Source organism: Microtus pennsylvanicus, chromosome 9 (genome assembly GCF_037038515.1).
Source record: "Microtus pennsylvanicus isolate mMicPen1 chromosome 9, mMicPen1.hap1, whole genome shotgun sequence".
Lineage (NCBI taxonomy): Eukaryota > Metazoa > Chordata > Mammalia > Rodentia > Cricetidae > Microtus > Microtus pennsylvanicus.
This window is the reverse complement of record NC_134587.1, coordinates 11,932,849-11,951,334: the sequence shown is the minus strand read 5'-3', so window position 1 is coordinate 11,951,334 and position 18,486 is coordinate 11,932,849. Positions and strand designations below refer to the sequence as shown.

Below are 18,486 nucleotides of genomic sequence, written 5' to 3'. Positions count from 1 at the left end.
GAAAGTTTGGAACGGGGTAATATAATGATTATTAGATAGCCCTATCTTTTGCAAAGCTGTTGCCAAAGATAAAGAACAGTAACTGGGCAGGCAGGGAGGAGCTGGGAAGATGGCTCAGTGGGTAACAGCTCTTGCTCTGCAAACATGAGGCCCTGAGTTCAAATCCCCAGCACTCACACACAAAAAAAAAAACCTTGCATGGGTATGCATTTCTGTAACATTAGCATAGGGTGTGGGGACAGGAGATCCCAAGAACTCACTGGCTAGTAAAGCAGCCTACCCAAAGACCACAACAAACCAACCAACCAACCAAAAAAAAACAAGCAGGAAACAGTGAGCTTCTGGTTTATTGACAATAAGGCTAAGTGTGCAAGAGGAAGACATCTAACCTCCTGCTGTAGCTTCTACACGCCCATACACTTACATGCATGTAACACACAAACACACATACAGAATCTCATGTGAATTATCCATTCATTTTGCCAATTTCCTTTAATGAGAATTAGCATAGCCTCTTTAAGCACCCCCCATATATGTGTGTATAGATATACATATATATGAATTTATGGAAAACAGGCATTACCAGGTATTATTCTGTGATGATGGGACTGCAATAAGCTACACTGAAATAAAAAACTAAATTGGGCACCTAAATTCAACCCTAGCTAGGCAGTGGTGCATCCCTTTAATCCTAGGCCTTAAGAGACAGAGGTAGGGTCAGAGTCAGGCACACCTCTGTGAGTGCCAGGCTGGTCTATATAGTGAGTTCCAGGCCAGCCAAGGCTACATAGTGAGATCCTGTTTCAAAAACAAAACCAACCAACCAACCAACCAAACAAACAAACAAACAAACAAACAAAAAACCCATCAGTAACACACGGTTTCAGGCTCTATGTCAAATGATTTTCTTAGCTTTTTCTCCATTTGCTCCTAACAGTACTGTTACCTAGGGTGCTGCTTATTGGCCTGGCGAATTTCTACCTTGTCCTCATCCTGGTTATCTTTGGGAAGTTCCTCTTCAGCTGGGTTAACCAAGACCACTGGCACTAAGATAGCTGATGGTGATTTCTGGAGGCCTGTTTAGTGATCTAATTTACATACTAAGTGACACCCTACCAGGCCGCCTTGGCAAGAACCACAGCCCTCTAATAGATGTGACGGTGCCTGAGAGCTGCCATTCCCAGAAAAAACATAGCTGTTCCTCTCTCCATTGACCTACTCTTCCCATGAACTAACTGCATAAGTAACGGGTTCCACTGTGACGTTTTCATCCATGTATATAAATGACATTTCATCCATGTATATAAATGACATTTCATACATGTGTATAAATGACATTTCATACATGTGTATAAATGACATTTCACACATGTGTATAAAGCCCTTGATTCACAGTCATCTCATCAGTGTCTCTTCTCCCCCTCCCCTCCTCTTCTCCTCTTCATTCCACTTGTCCCAAGTCTATGGCTTCCTTACCCACCATGGGATGAGACCTGTGAGTCTGAAACTCCCATGTATTTGTGTTTTGGACACTGAACAAACTTGGGGTTCCTCCCGTGATGCTTCATTTTTACCCTCTGACATTGCTACACCAAATGAAGAAAGGAAAAAAGAGAAAGGGGGTAGGGAGAGAGAGAGCCAGACAGTGCTAGAGCCAACCATGGGGAAGCCAACAATTTGGGGTTAACAGTATCTTTCAGATACACAATGTTATTCCAATTTATAGATAAGAAATTCAGTGTCAAAAGGCATGAGATACCCCCTCCCCAGGTCACCTAGCCAGAAAGGGAAGTCAAGACCTAGATTAAGTCAGTCAGACTCCAAAGCCCTTGGTTCTTGGTTATCACATAGCCCCATCTCCCTGATACAAAGTTAGTGTGTGCTCCCTCTAAGGTATCCCTAAAGATAATCTGTTTAACTGATTCTTATTTTCCTCCCAATTACAAAGCACTAAATTGAGATTAAAACCTCAATGCAAGTTATAATAAATGAGCTGTAAAAACAGTGCTGACTGAAGTTAGCCTTCATAAAGGGAGGTAAGCATGGAATCAAGCCCAGTTCTTTGAGTGAGATAGAATACAAGCTAGATGACGTTACAGGATGAATTCACGATTAGCAACAGAACCTCACAGTGTTCTAGGGGTGCAGGTTGGTCTGTGGGGCAGACACACGCAAACACATGGCTGCCACATGTTGGCATTGTCAACTGCACCCAGCGGTGTCTTCCATGGTCCCCGAGAGTGTGCAATGGTTTCCGTGACCTTACAGAAGCACAATCAACTTCATCGTAATTATGGGCCTGAAACAATAAACACCTCTAGTGTTATCACTGAACTTCCGAAACTGAAAGTGTACCTGTAGTGACAGGGAACAAAAGGTGCCACTCTCTAACCTAGGCAGAAAAACTTCAGGCTCACTCTGTTAACAGGCCAGGAACCATAGAGTCTACACAGTGTGGGGAAAGCTGAGCTGCCCTGACGTTTAACAGGTGGGTGATGACAGATTTTCCTTGGAGAAACAGCTTTTTCTTTTGTTGTCCAAGATTGCTAGCTGTCCAGGATAAACCGTTCTATGCCAATGGCAATACATGGGCTATAGTAATCTGTTTTGGCACAGCCCAGTGAGGAACGTTCTCAAGAATTCATTTATTAAGCTCCATATAGCTGAGCAGAACAAGGAATACATCACACTAACTGTGCTTACAGGTTCACAAGTCATCTGAATTGCCCTGAACATCATAACTGAAAAACCAAATTAAACCATTTATGTATCTGGCATATATGATGTGATTAATATGAATTATGAAAATTTATTCTAAGTTGCTATGTAACAAAAAGTAATTTAAAGTTATTTCTGTACATCAATTACGCAAATACCTGAACTCTCAAAGTTGGAAATTTCCACATGTCACTGAAGGAAGTTCACTGTCTAATAAAAGAAAACTCTTAAAACTACAAAATTGGAAGTGGGATTCTCAGGGCGCTGCGTGGAACTTCCAGCAGTCCAAGTCTCCTTAGAGGCAGGCAAACTGTCTTTACCAACAAGGATGTGTAACCACTCTGGTCTCTTTCTCCTTCCTATAGAGCATTCTCTTCGGCAGCAAGGCATTCACAGCACAAAGTGCAGACCTTTATCTGCCAGCCGTGGACTCTTACCCTAGGTACGACTTTATTTACAAAGACTTCTTAAAGCCGAAATAGCAGCTACTGTAGTTATTAAGTTCTAAAAACCCACTACACTTGCTACACAACTTGCTGACATACAGCACACTGGAGATCTTTTTAAGGAAATTATAAAGTATAATCGTGTTAACTCAAAAAACGCTGATTATATCTTTTTTTTTATTTTCTGGGTTAACCCAGTTTTAAAAGAAATATGAGCTATAATAAAATTGAAAAGTAATTAGGAATAGAAAACATGGAATTAAAAATCATTAATCTGGGCAATCTAATTGAAAGAAATATTGCTAACTAGAGCCTGGATGCTATACATTTTCGTTATGCAAATGAGCCCGTGGCCGCTCGGCAGTGATGATCTTCTTTTCAGACTGTGAGGGTGTTTTCTAGCCTCTGTTATCACCAGCGGCTCTGACAGAAGGTGAGAAGTGGGAGGCGGGAGAGTGGCATGCAGAGACCAAGAGCAATGGACAGACAGGGTTGGCTGGTCTGGAAGAACAACCGGTATTTCCTCTCAGTGGCATTAATAACGGAGATAAGATCAATCAACAGTGTGCCTGCTCTACAATGCGCTGCAGATGGGATCCTTTGTGACGGCAGAGAATTGGCCTTGCAGACACTTGGCGACTCTCGTAGATATGAAGAGATGGTGGCTAGGTCAGAGCTTCTTTAGGGTTCTCACTAAGCCTGGGGGCAGAGCAGAGCAATCTATTCTTTGACCCACATTCATCAGAGGCACGAGACAGGGACCGGACACTCTCCCAAGACTTCTACGGGGTCTCCGGTCCCTTGCAGCGGAGACCCTGCTGGTTCTCACTGAAATATCCTGTTCCTCAGAACAGCTTTCCTTCTTCACTACCCTTCCTGTGGTCTTTACTACATCTTGCTTTGAATATAAGAGAGCAGGCTGGAGTGATGGCTGGCGTTTTGCAGCTCATTCTTTTTGTAGGGATACCTTGCTCAGCCTAGATATGGGGGAGGGCCTTGGTCCTGCCTTGAAGTGATGTGTTAGGCTTTGTTGACTCTCCTTGGGAAGCCTTACCCTCTCTGAGGAGTGGCTGGGGGGCTGGGGTGAGGTAAAGGTGGGGGGAGCAGGAGGAGGAAACAGAGTGGGAATCAGGATAGGTATATAAAATGAGAAAAGATTGTTTTTTCTAAAAAATTAATTATATATATGTATATATGTACATGTGTGTGTGTACACACACAAACACACACACATATAATATAATATAGCCCCTGTAGCATCTTTTTCTGCACTGTGTTCCCCTGCAGTGTGGTCCCCTGACACTGAGGAGCCCAGGGCACTGAGCAGAGGGAGGAAGAGAGGACCCAGCACAAATCTCTGCTTCTTTGAGGTATTCTGAAATGGAATCTTTAGTTCTATCTTCACAGTGGCCAGAAAAATACTTAGAAAAGACTGTCACCGTAAAGGCAAATCAAATGTCTCAAAGTGACGCCGCGGCCTTCGTGCCGCCTCTCCTCTTGCACAGAAAGGCCAGTCATCACCTTTCTATTTTGGTCACACTATGGTTCTGTAGGAACTGTCGTTTCTTCACTGCGGTTTCTGAGGCGTTAAAATAACCTCATTAGCTTCACTCAAACTCATTGTTAACACACACAGGACAAAGTAGGCGGCCACACAGAGAACTTTAACATTATCAGCCCTGCTCTACTTAAGTTCTGAGCAACATATTCAAAAGGAAGAAAAAAATCCCTGGTTTCTCATATTATTAGGATAATGTGCAAATAATAGTGTGGATAAGTTTTCATTTCCTGGAAATGACTTAAAACAACTGACAATGCTGAACTTAGCTCAGGCTGGAGTCTCCACACCCAGGTGGCCACTCTCTTGAGTCATGTGGAAAATATGTCTGTGCAGCTGCTGGCAAAGAAGTGAGTTCTGCTTCCTCAGAACCAGTGGCAGCGCGCCTGCGAAGGAAGGTGATGCTGGCCGGCTAACGGCAACACTGCCCCGGCTATCCACTCTCAAGTCCAAGCCCAACACTCCTTGGCAGCATTCCACTCCAGGATTGCCCAGTTAGAGCTCATAAAAATAGACTAATTCCACTGGGGTCAGAGGCTCATCTTTCTTCTCCACCCTAGGATTCACTGATATGGAGGGAGACAGACTGCACCAGAGGACACGAGAGGTCACCCCTGACTCCAGAGAGCAAGGCAGGCTGGCACTGGCTCCTCTGCCAGCCAAACGCTGCGGCTGTCTCGTTATCTCAGTCTCTCCAGATACCTTTGCTTCAGATTCCAGCAATCGCAGGCTAACATCTCAACCGTGTTTCTCTTGATTTTCACTATGTGCCTTACAGGGAAGAGTGCAAACCTTTAACCCTGGGGAGTTCTGGACATCTGGTCAACCTAGGACTGGACCGCTAGCTTTGGCCGAGCCTTTCGATAAGTGCCAGATACGTATTCAGTCTTTGTGACATTTACAGTAGCTTTTGAACCAAACAGCTGCAAAGCAACCACTGACAGTATGTCAACAAGTGAGAAAGCCTGTGTGCTACTAAAATTTTATTTATAAAACCATGCTGCAGGCTAGGGAGATGGTTCAGTGGATAAAGTGCCTATGCAAGAGTTCAACCCCTCAGACCAGAGCTCAGATCCTTAGAACCCATCTAAAAGGTGTGGCAGCTGGCTGAAACCCCAACACCAGAGAGACAGAGAATGGAGATCCCTGGGGAAGCTTGCTAGTTAGATCAGACAGAATCTGCAAGTTCCAACCTCAGCAAGAGACTTTGCTACTAAGGAAGACACACCCAACTTCAGACCTACATACACTGTAAAAACACACACAGACACACACACATACATACACAAACACACAGACACACACACACATGCACTTGCGTGTGAGAACACAACCTCAATAAGCTGGATTTGGTGCATAGGCACCACCGCCTGCTGACTCCAGTCTACCCAGAGTAGAACTCAAACAGCCATGGGGTTAGAAGCCATGGGGGCAGGGTGGGGGCTACTCTTTGGGAGGTGTGGGGGGATGGAGGAATAATAAAGGTGCTTAGAGGTACAGGGAAACTGCCGCCTCTCCATGTCAGTGCTGCTTACGCTGATATTACAATCCAGCAACGACGTGAGGACTCTTCGGTGAATTACATCAATTTCTGTACATATTTGGTACTTCAATAAATTATTTAGTTTTGACTTTTGAGATGGGATCTTACCAGGTAACCCCAAATTCACTATGTAGTTCAAACTTGCCTCAAACTCACAGCAATCCTCCTATCTTGGTCTCAAGGGCTCAGATAACAGACATGCACCACCATGCTTGGCTCTAATCAAATATTGTTTTAAGAAAGAAAGAAATCTGGGCATCCTAGCACTCGGAAGGCAGAGGCAGGAGAATCACTGCAAGTTGGAGGCTGCTTTGGTTTACATTCTGAGTTTGGGCCAGCCAGTGTTGCGCACTGAGTGAGTTCAGTGGTGAAGTGCTTGCCCTGTAAGGAGTTTTGTCCCTGTCACCCATGTAAAACGAGCTGAACACAGTGGCATGTGCTTGTGACTCGGTAACAGGGAGGCAGAGACAGATCTGGGAGTTGGCTCAGCAGTGAAGCACTTGCTTCCCAAGCATGAGGACCTGAGTTCATCTGCAGAACTTATGTTAAAAATGAACAGGCTGGGCGGTGGTGGCGCACACCTTTAATCCCAGCACTCGGGAGGCAGAGGCAGGCGGATCTCTGTGAGTTCGAGGCCAGCCTGGTCTACAAGAGCTAGTTCCAGGACAGGCTCCAAAACCACAGAGAAACCCTGTCTCAAAAAACAAAAAAAAACAAAACAAAAACAAAAAAACCCCAACAACAAAACCTGGCATGGTTGCACATATTTATAAACCCAGCAATGAGGAGGCAGAGGTATGTGGGTCCCTGGGGTTCCCTGCCTGCCAGCCCAGCCTCCTTGATGAGGCCAAGGCTAGTGATAAACCCTGTCTGATACCCTCCCCCCAAAGGTGACCAGCATTTGAGGAACAGCACTCTAGGTGGATCTCTAGTCTGCACATCCATATTTACACAGGTGCACTCATGCACACATGAACATGCCTGTGCACATATACACACCCGTGCACCCATGAACATACCTGTGCACATATACACACCCGTGCACCCATGAACATGCCTGTGCACATATACACACCCGTGCACCCATGAACGTACCTGTGCACATATACACACCCGTGCACCCATGAACATGCCCGTGCACATATACACACCCGTGCACACATGAACGTACCTGTGCACATATACACACCCGTGCACCCATAAACATGTCTGTGCACATATACACACCTGTGCACCCATAAACGTACCTGTGCACATATACACACCTGTGCACCCATGAACATACCTGTGCACATATACACACCCGTGCACCCATGAACATGCCTGTGCACATATACACACCCGTGCACCCATGAATATACCTGTGCACATATACACACCCGTACACCCATGAATATACCTGTGCACATATACACACCAGTGCACCCATGAACATGCCTGCGCACATATACATACACCCGTGCACACATGAACATGCCTGTGCACATATACACACCCGTGCACCCATGAACACACCTGTGCACATATACACACCTGTGCACCCATAAACATGTCTGTGCACATATACACACCTGTGCACCCATGAACATACCTGTGCACATATACACACCCGTGCACCCATGAACATACCTGTGCACATATACACACCCGTGCACCCATGAACATGACTGTGCACATATACACACCCGTGCACCCATGAATATACCTGTGCACATATACACACCAGTGCACCCATGAACATGCCTGTGCATATACACACCCGTGCACTCATGAACATGCCTGTGCACATATACACACCCGTGCACCCATGAACATGCCTGTGCACATATACATACACCCGTGCACACATGAACATGCCTGTGCACATATACACCCCGTGCACACATGAACATACCGGTGCACATATACACACCCGTGCACCCATGAACATGCCTGTGCACATATACACACCCGTGCACCCATGAACATGCCTGTGCACATATACACACCCGTGCACCCATGAACATGCCTGTGCACATATACACACCCATGCACCCATGAACATGCCTGTGCACATATGCACACCCGTGCACACATGAACATGCCTGTGCACATATACACACCCGTGCACCCATGAACGTACCTGTGCACATATACACACCTGTGCACCCATGAACATGCCTGTGCACATATACACACCCGTGCACCCATGAACGTACCTGTGCACATATACACACCCGTGCACCCATGAACATGCCTGTGCACATATACACACCCGTGCACCCATGAACATGCCTGTGCACATATACACACCCATGCACCCATGAACATGCCTGTGCACATATGCACACCCGTGCACACATGAACATGCCTGTGCACATATACACATACATGTGTATGTGTGAGTATATGAACATATCTATATATATACATGTGTGCCCATGCACACACAAACATGCCTATATACATACACACACACTTGCACCTGTGCACACTTGAACATACCTATATACATATACACACGTGCATGCCTCGACACATGAACATACATATAGCTATACACATGTATATATGAACATACCTATACATATACACATATGTGTGCACCCTGCACACATGAACATACCTATACACATATATGCACAAACAACAAAAGAGGGAAGGAGACAGATGGTTCAAAGAGGAAATCATTTTAAGAAAAATAAGGTAGAAGATGGAATACAGAGAATACAGCAGTCAGGTAGAGTGACTAGGGACACCCCACACATCTCCAAGGACACTGGCCACTTTCTTCTAAACATTCTTTTTTTTTTTTCCGGTGTGCTAATTTTGGGGAAGGGAGTTTCAAAACGGGGTTTCTCAGTGTAACAGCTCTGACTGTCCTGGAACTTATTTTGTAGAACTAGGTTGGCCTTGAACTCAGAGATTCACCTGCCTCTGCCTCAATGCTGGGAGTAAAGGTGTGTATCAGCACTGCCCAGCTTCAATGTGCTAGTTTTAAAAACTGTGGTTAAAAACACATGAAATGGAGCATCTTAGTCATTCTTAAGTACATGGTCTATAGCGTTCACATCACTGTGGAACAGACCTCTGGCATCTTTCCCAAATGCCGACTCTAACTCTAATCCCATTACATAGCTCCTCCTTCCCATGTACCCAGCCCTTGGCATCACCATCATGTAGTATGTTTTATTACCCATTTATCTATAGTAGTCATGGGCCCCAGTCACTGCTGGGAAATGGCTGCTGAATCCATGTCCTCAGAATATGTGGGCATTGTTACCGTATTACCCAGGTACTAGCATGGCCCTGTTCTTTTCTCTAAGGCTAAACTTACTTGTCTTTTCATTAACCTATGAGCAGGCTGTTCTTTAACAGTATTGCTTGTTTTAGACACTTGTGTTTTGATTGTGTTTATCTTTTGCCTACCATGGAGACTGCTGCCATGAACATGCAATGCATATGTCTCTTTGAGAGTGTGCTTTGGATCTTTTGGGACATATTCTAAAAGTGACCTGAAGAACTATAGGGGGGTACTATTTTAGTTTTACTTTTTTTTTTGTAAGAGTTTTTGTCTGAGTATGTGTAAGTGCTCCACATGCATGCCTGGTACCCATGGAGGTCAGAGGAGCGTGACAGTCTCCTAGTATTGGAGTTACAGTACAGGCAGTTGTTAGTAGCCACATGGGTGCTGGGAATTAAACCAGAGTCCTCTGCGAGAGCAGCCAGTACAGAAATCACTCTTAATCTCTAGTCCCTTCATTTTTTTTTTAATATTTTTTAACATTTAAGGAGTCTCACACTGGTTTCCACGGTGGCTGGAATTTTGATTCACATCAAATGCACACAGGGCTTCTGTTTCTCTTCATCCTTTTCAATGCTTGTCATGTTTTAGTAGTTTAATAGTAGCCCAAGCCAAACTTGGAGAGCTATTATGAAGCTGCCAAGGCCTTCCCTGAACTAAACTCTGAATACAGACTCTCCCAATACAACCACTTTTGATCTCCCAGGAAACCTTTTCCTGGGCTGGGGAGGTGGCTCAGTGGGGGAACGCGCTTGCTGTACAGACAGGGGGACCTGAGTAGGACTCCAGGTATGGAAGCTGCTTCTGTGAACTCAGAGCTGAGTCGGGGTGGGGTAGAGGCAGAGCTCACCGTGCAGCCTGTCTACCTGAAATAGTGAGCTTCTGGGTCAGTGGCAGACCTTGTATCAAAAAAACAAAAAACAAAACCAAACAAACCAAGGTGGAGAGCGAAAGAGGAAGACAATAGAAATCGACCTCTGACCTCACACATGCACACAAGTGAGCGCCCCGACACACACACACACACACACACACACACACACACACACACACACACGTGTGCACAGTCCCTTATCCTAAAAGGCCAGCAATAGTTTGATACGAATTTTTCTTTTGACTTTAAGTTTACGAGTCTGTGAGAAGTTCCGGCAGGAGAAGCGCGCACTAACGCACTGAAAGCGGCCCAGCTAGAAGCAAAGTTTAAAGCTACATTTTCACATCTTGCTTAAAATGCCACCCATATGTCTATCTCCCAGAAAAAGCAATGTGACTACAAAAGACCAACTATAGGGTGAAGACATAATTTATTTCATTAATTTTGGTCCCACTACAAGGGAAGAACCGGGAATCCCAGCAATGGGCTGGGGTGTAAGCTAAGAACGCTTGCCCCTGCAGGGGCATGGTGGGAGCCCAGCTTTACCTTGCTCTTCTGGAGCAACTCGTGTGGCTGAGTTTTCCTCTACTTGTTTTCTAGCTCCGTCTTCTTCTTCTTCAGACCACTGCATGTGATCCCTATTAAGGGGGGAAAAGGAGAAAAACATGGTTGACAAGCAGGGAAGGCAGAGTCCATGTGGCCAGGCCCGCCATCTCACATCTTAGACCAAGGCACACAAAGTCATGTCACACAGACTGGTTTTGTGTTGATGTTGCTCCTAGTGCTAAGCGCCACCCTGCAACTCCTACAGGTTTCCTGTTTAAATCTGGCTGTGGGAAAAGCCAGCCACCTTTGGGAAATGGCTGCATTAGTCATGTCCTCAGAACATTCCAGTGTATTACTGTCTGTGGGCTGGGGTATTCTGGTACTCTACTGCCGGAAATGTGTGTGAGCACACGAGTGTGCACCTGTGCGTATGTATGTGGTTTTTAAATGTGGACATGTCAATATCAGCTGTCTCCCTCCATCACTCTGTTTTGATTATTTTTTAAGATTTATTTTATGTATATTAGTGCTCTATCTGCATGTACACCTTTATGCCAGAAGAGGGCATCAGATTCCACTATAGGTGGGTGTGAGCCACCATGTGGTTGCTGAAAACTGAACTCGGGACCTCTGGAAGAGCAGCCAGTGCTCTTAACCACTGAGCCACCTCTCCAGTCCCTTCTGTCCATCACACTATACCTTATTTTTTGAGATAGGGTATTTCACGAAACCTGGCACTCACCCATGGCTAGAATGTCTGGTCAGCCTGTCTGGCCAGACCCCAGCTTTGAGGCTACAGATACATGATGTCACCACACCCTTTAAGAGTGGGCTCCAGGGACTCACACTCAGGTCCTTAAGCTGCAAGACGAGTACTTTACCCACTGAGCCATTTCCTCAGCTGCAAGATGCAAGTTTTAAAATATTTGGTTCTCTAAATTTTTAAAGTAATTTAAGTTTCATTTTTCTTAAAAGCTATTTCAATTTCAGGAATACATTAATTTATATTTAAATGAAATGATACATTTTGTTGTTTTGAGACAGATTTCATTGTGTAAGCCAGGCTGACCTCACACTCATGATGATTCTCTTTCTTTCTTTCTTTCTTTCTTTCTTTCTTTCTTTCTTTCTTTCTTTCTTTCTTTCTTTCTTTGTTTTTTTGAGACAGGGTTTCTCTGTAGCTGTCCTGGAACTCTGTAGACCAACCAGGCTGTTCTCAAATTCACAGAGATCCACATGTCTCTGCCTCCCAAGTGCTGGGATTAAAGACGTGTGCCACCGCCCAGCTCTTTATTGATTCTTTGGGAATTTCGTATTATGCACCCTAATTCTGCTCATCTCCTGGGCCCTCCATATCCTCCCCTAACCCCTGCAGTGTCCCCAAAAGAAAAATTTAAAAATCAAAACAAAACAAGCAAACAAAAATACGGACAACAAAACCCCCTCTTTGTTTCTCTTTCTTTCCTGCCTCTCCAACACCTCCTCATTCATCCTGGTGGCATCGGGAGCAGTGTCACATAGTATGTCCTTTTGTCTAGTCTACCCCATCTATGGAGGCATTTTCTTAATTAGCTGTCAGATGACCTTAACTTGTGTCAAGCTGACATAATACAAGCCAGCACAGATAGCAACAAGAAACAATGGGGCAGGGTGGAGGCGAGACAGGTAGACCCTGAGCTCACTGGCCAGTCAATACAACCAAGTCAGGAATCTTCTCTCTCACAAAAATAAGGCAGACAGCAACTAAGAAATACATGCAGTTTTGAGCTCTGTTTCCACATACATACACATGCACACAGGCACCTATAAACACACACACATGCCCAGAGAGGCTCTGACCCTGTTATCATACAGTATCATCTGAACAATGAAAAGGGATAAATAAAATTCTTGATGGCTCAAGAAGACTGACAAACATCAACCGAGCAGTTGGATTAAATGATCATAATCATAGGAATCACCGCCATTTCTTATTTACTGCATGTCAAGCATCACACAAAACACATTTCATATATTTGTCTTATTTGAACTTTTCAAAACTTCTGTCAAAGAGTTATAATCCTGCACATTCTATAAGAGGAAACAGAAATATAGCCAGGCAGAAACCGAATTCAAACCCAGATTTGGGTCGTATATAGTTAGAATTTCCTTTGGCTGCCAATCAGCTCCCCAGTAGCCACAGAGACTTATTATTAATTATGAAAGCTTGGCCTTAGCTTAGGCTTGTCCCACCAGCTCTTTTAACTTAATTTAACCTGTTTCTATTCATCTATGCTTTGCCTCGGGGCTTTTTACCTTTCTTTATTCTGTATGTTCTACTTTCCTGCTTCCCCTGTGTCTGGCTGGCCCCCAGCATCTCCTCTCTGGTGTCTCTTTTTCTTTCTTCTCCTGAGCCTAAATTCCTCCTCCTTCTTACTCTCCCTGCCCAGAAGTTCCACTTATACCTCCTCCCTTGCTATTGGCTGTTCAGCTTTTTGTTAGACCAATCAGGTGCCTTAGGCAGGCAAGGTGACACAGCAACACATCTTCACATAATTAAACAGATGCAACACATCTTTGCATAGGTGAACAAATATTTCACAACACTCACATCAAAGTCCATCCCTACCCCCTTAGTTCATTAGTTTCTACCAAGGTAACTGGGAGTGCTGGGGGTTTTAAGACTTAACTCTTTCTCCATCAAGGGCATGTGTCTCTGTCATTTCTAGAGTCTTGGAAGTTGCTTGCAAAACACTTCCTGTTTACTTAGGTAATATTAATTCCTTCAGCGGTCTTGGATGGAGTTGAAGACTAGATATTTATAGTTGCAGTTTTCTTTAAATATGAAAGAACATAAGTTACGTGTATAATTTTGGATTCACTAAGATAGGATAGATAATGCACTATTTTCTCTGAATATGCTAACTACAACTATATAAAATATTTTAAATGTAATTCTTACTTGGTAACTGTTTTTGTTGTATATAGTTTTACTATGTTAAAGTCAAACGTTCCTTTTTATTTAGACAAAAGGGGGAATGTTATAGAATATTATTTTAAGGTGTGTTATATTTGTTTATGCTCTGGAACATCTGCTGAATGATATAAAGATGTGCTGCTTTTGTTTATGCTAAATTTGTTTAACTCTGTAAAGGTGTGATTCTTTGCCTGTCTAAAACACCTGATGGTCTAATAAAAAGCTGAATGGCCAATAGTAAGGCAGGAGAAAGGATAGCCAGGGTTGGCAGGCAGAGAGAATAAATAGAAGGAAAAATGAAGAGGAGAACAGAAGGAGCAAGAAAAGGAGGAGAGGAGGATCCTAGGGACGAGTCACCCAGCCAGCCACGGAGTAAGAGTGAAAATAAGGTATAGAGAAGTAAGAAAAAGGAAAAAGCCCAGAGGCAAAAGGTAGCTGGGATAAAAAGAAAAGCTGGCTAGAAAAAACCCAAGCTAGGACCAGGCATTTCTAACTAAGAATGAGCCTCTGTGTGTGATTTATTTGGAAGTTGGGTGGCGGGTCCCCCCAAAAAATCAAAGAGTAAAAAGCAACCGACAACAGGCGTGGGTTTTCTTACTGCAGAGAGAGAAGGGAATGATGAGGCTGTGGCGTGGAAGTTAGCACTGACGGTAGACACGATAGCTCAGGTAGCTCAGCCAGTCAGTGCTGTCTAGGAAAACAGGAGGAGCACAAAGCTGCGTTTGGGCTTGGGTTGGAGGAAAGGTGTGTGTGTGTGTGTGCGTGTGCGTGCGTGTGTGCGCGCGCGCAACAACTCTCCTAGAGGGAGGCTGGCAGTACAGACAGGATACGCACAGGGAGCAGTAAAAGCGTGTCCACTGTGACTGCTTCTGTTTGGCAGCTGCGGGTGAAGCTGGGAGCTGGGTAACGGGATTTCAGAGACTGGGGAGTACCATGCAAGACCATGAGTGGAAAGAGCTGCAGGGAGATCGGTTAGACCGCTGTGGTCCAGCAGTGATAAACCCTAAGGTGGCAGCAATGGGAAAGCAGAAGGAAGAGCATAAGAAGACATGGAGAAATCAGTTGCTGTAGTCTAGCCATGAACTACAGACTGGGGAAGAATGGGCCCTGACTGTAGAGACACAGCAGGAATGTCTAGGAAAGCAGGTGAATGACAGAATAAAGGAGTCACCTTGGGAGGCGCAGTGAGAAGCCTGGTTCTATTCTAAGCAGTGTTTATGCAATCAGATGCGTGAGTGCATTCCGGTGGCCTAGTTACCTGGCTATAAACACCTCTATTGAAAGGTGAGAAACTGGTTCATTCTTTCCTCTTCCCGCTCCTCACCACCTTTTTTAAAAAAAATATCTTGTTATGAAGCCCAGACAGGCTCCAATTTGTAGTAATCCTCCAGCCTCAGTCTCCTGAATGTTGGGATCACAGACTCAAACTACTGTACCCAGCTCTGCTCTTCTAAAAAGGATGTTGGGGTCTCCAGGAAAAGCAAATGAAAATTTAAAAAATTTCACACATATTTAACTACAAGTCTTTTTTTTTAAAAAACCCAGTCGCAACCCAAACGGGTACTAAGCATTTTCATCATTTGTTTTAAAGAATGGAATTAAACTTGTTTTTACTTAGTTACTGTAGAGGTGATCCTATACAAGCTAGAGCTGCCAATTGCTACTTTATTTACTGTTCACACACACACACACACACACACTTTTGATGTGACAGCTATAATACTAAAATTAACAAGTCAGTCATTTAAAAATTACTATTACTAAGGCTGGGATGAGTTAATTGTCTACAAATTCCTACAATATATACAGAAGAAACAATTGTGGTAGGAATGGTGCCAGTAGCCCCAACACTCAGGAGACTGGAACAGGTTCAACAGCATGGTGAACCCCATTTCCTAAGAAGACAGGAGGGTCAGAACTTCAAGGCCAGCCTCAGGTACACAGTGAGATACAGGCCAGCTTGGGCTATGTGGAGTGAGTCTGTTTCCAAAGGGAAACCTTCATTCAGTGACAGAGCCAAGTCCCGAGACAATGAGAGTGTGTGTGTGGTCTTGAAACACTGGTCTTGGTCTTGACTGTCACGTCCTATTTCTTGAGTAGTTAATAGATTTGATTATTTATCCGATTGCTCTTAACTTCCTTTCATTGTTCTTTAGGTCACTTCATCTTCTTAACTGTGAAGTGAGGAGAGGCTCGCACACTTGTCTGAGGAACTGAGGTCCCCAAGGCACAGGAGCAGAGGTCTCCACGGCACAGTTCCCCACGGCAGCTACAGACATCCCTGCTGCATTTACAGGGACTCTCTGCAGCTCTTGCCAGCAGAAATCGGATTCCTCTGCAGGAAAACCCAGCGGCCAGCAGTAAGGATTATTCAAGGTTTTTGTTTTGCTTTGTTTTTCAAGTCAGGGTTTCTCTGTGTAGTTTTGTAGCCTGTCTTGGAACTTGCTCTGTAGACCAGGCTGGCCTCCAACTCACAGAGATCCACCTGCCTTGGCCTGCTGAGTGCTGGGATTAAAGGTGAGCGCCATCTCCGCCTGGCGGATTATTTGAGTTTTATAAGTAAGAAACACAACTACAGAATTCAGGCATGACTAACCAGCAAATCAAAGCACCAGGCATTTGAAAACCAATGGAAAAGCCATTTCCACTGTGTGCTCAGAAACAGCACACCTTGGAATTTATTATAATGAAATAGCTCAAAAGAACAGAGAAGTTCTATTCAGGAAAACATCTGGGGCTGGAAAGATGGCTCAGCCGTTAAAGGCTAGGCTCACAACCAAAAATATAAGAAAACATCTGTACAGAGATATTTACGGGAACACTAACTATAATAACAGCAAGAATATGGAGGGGACACTAGTGGTGTTAGAAGTTCAAAGTCTCGAAGAAAGACACTGCCAATAAAGTGGCAAAGCAGACAATAAACAAGGACGGAGAATCTGCTATCAGAGTAGGGTTTCATATACCTGCCGTAAGGGCAGCTTTAAAATGTAAAGACCTAAAGAATATTCCAGCACTGTCTCTTGAGGAGCCCCAACTCACTCCACAGTACTCTCTTCCTTTCTTAATGCCTACGCTTAATTCTAGATAAAACTTAAAAAAATTCCAACTTTGTTACAAAAACCAAGTGAGCAGCTGGGGATGTAGCTCAGTTGGTAAACTGCTCCGACTGTGCAGGAAACTCTCGGTTTGACCCCCAAGGGCTGCATAATCCATGGACCACCATGCTCACACCAGAGTCTCTCTGTGTATCCCTGACTATCCTAGAACTCACTACATAGACCAGGCTGTACTGAACTCAAAGAGATCCATCTGTCTGTCTCCTGAGGCCTGGAATTAAGTACATACACCACATAGCTGGCCCAATAAATAAATTTTAAATAAAATCATTGACCCTTGGAAACATTCTTTTTAAGTATTTGATCTAGCAAAGCAGGCGTCATATACAATACAGACTGTTCCTCACACTACAGTGCGGTGACCTGAGGAAAGCATTAGTGTAAGCTCACACTGCAGAGGGAAGGCTGGTGTGTGCTCACACTGCAGAGGGGAAGGCTGGTGTGTGTTCACACTGCAGAGGGGAAGGCTGGTGTGTGCTCACACTGCAGAGGGGAAGGCTGGTGTGTGCTCACACTGCAGAGAGGAAGGCTGGTGTGTGTTCACACTGCAGAGGGGAAGGAAGGCTGGTGTGTGCTCACACTGCAGAGAGGAAGGCTGGTGTGTGCTCACACTACAGAGAGGAAGGCTGGTGTGTGCTCACACTGCAGAGGGAAGGCTGGTGTGTGCTCACACTGCAGAGGGAAGGCTGGTGTGTGCTCACACTGCAGAGAGGAAGGCTGGTGTGTGCTCACACTGCAGAGGGGAAGGCTGGTGTGTGTTCACACTGCAGAGGGAAGGCTGGTGTGTGCTCACACTGCAGAGGGGAAGGCTGGTGTGTGCTCACACTGCAGAGGGGAAGGAAGGCTGGTGTGTGCTCACACTGCAGAGGGGAAGGAAGGCTGGTGTGTGCTCACACTGCAGAGGGGAAGGCTGGTGTGTGCTCACACTGCAGAGGGGAAGGCTGGTGTGTGCTCACACTGCAGAGGGGAAGGCTGGTGTGTGTTCACACTGCAGAGGGGAAGGAAGGCTGGTGTGTGTTCACACTGCAGAGGGGAAGGAAGGCTGGTGTGTGTTCACACTGCAGAGGGGAAGGAAGGCTGGTGTGTGCTCACACTGCAGAGAGGAAGCCTGGTGTGTGCTCACACTGCAGAGGGAAGGCTGGTGTGTGTTCACACTGCAGAGGGAAGGCTGGTGTGTGCTCACACTGCAGAGGGGAAGGCTGGTGTGTGTTCACACGGCAGAGGGGAAGGAAGGCTGGTGTGTGCTCACACTGCAGAGAGGAAGGAAGGCTGGTGTGTGTTCACACTGCAGAGGGGAAGGCTGGTGTGTGCTCACACTGCAGAGGGGAAGGCTGGTGTGTGCTCACACTGCAGAGGGGAAGGAAGGCTGGTGTGTGCTCACACTGCAGAGAGGAAGGCTGGTGTGTGCTCACACTGCAGAGGGGAAGGCTGGTGTGTGCTCAC

The 18,486-nt window shown here is 45.2% G+C and overlaps 1 protein-coding gene across 4 annotated transcripts in view; it reads right to left on the bottom strand.

Moving 5' to 3' along the window:
- The window catches only part of Mettl8 (methyltransferase 8, tRNA N3-cytidine), a 70,197-nt gene that overhangs the window by 19,927 nt on the left and 31,784 nt on the right, over positions 1-18,486 (bottom strand). For all 4 annotated transcript variants that reach the window (XR_012911774.1, XM_075984928.1, XM_075984929.1 and 1 more), the window contains exon 3: positions 10,969-11,060. Coding sequence is in view for 3 of the 4 variants with exons in the window: in XM_075984928.1 (XP_075841043.1) it covers positions 10,969-11,060 (92 nt within the window). In the remaining variant the exon portion in view is untranslated. The remainder of the gene's footprint in view (positions 1-10,968; positions 11,061-18,486) is intronic.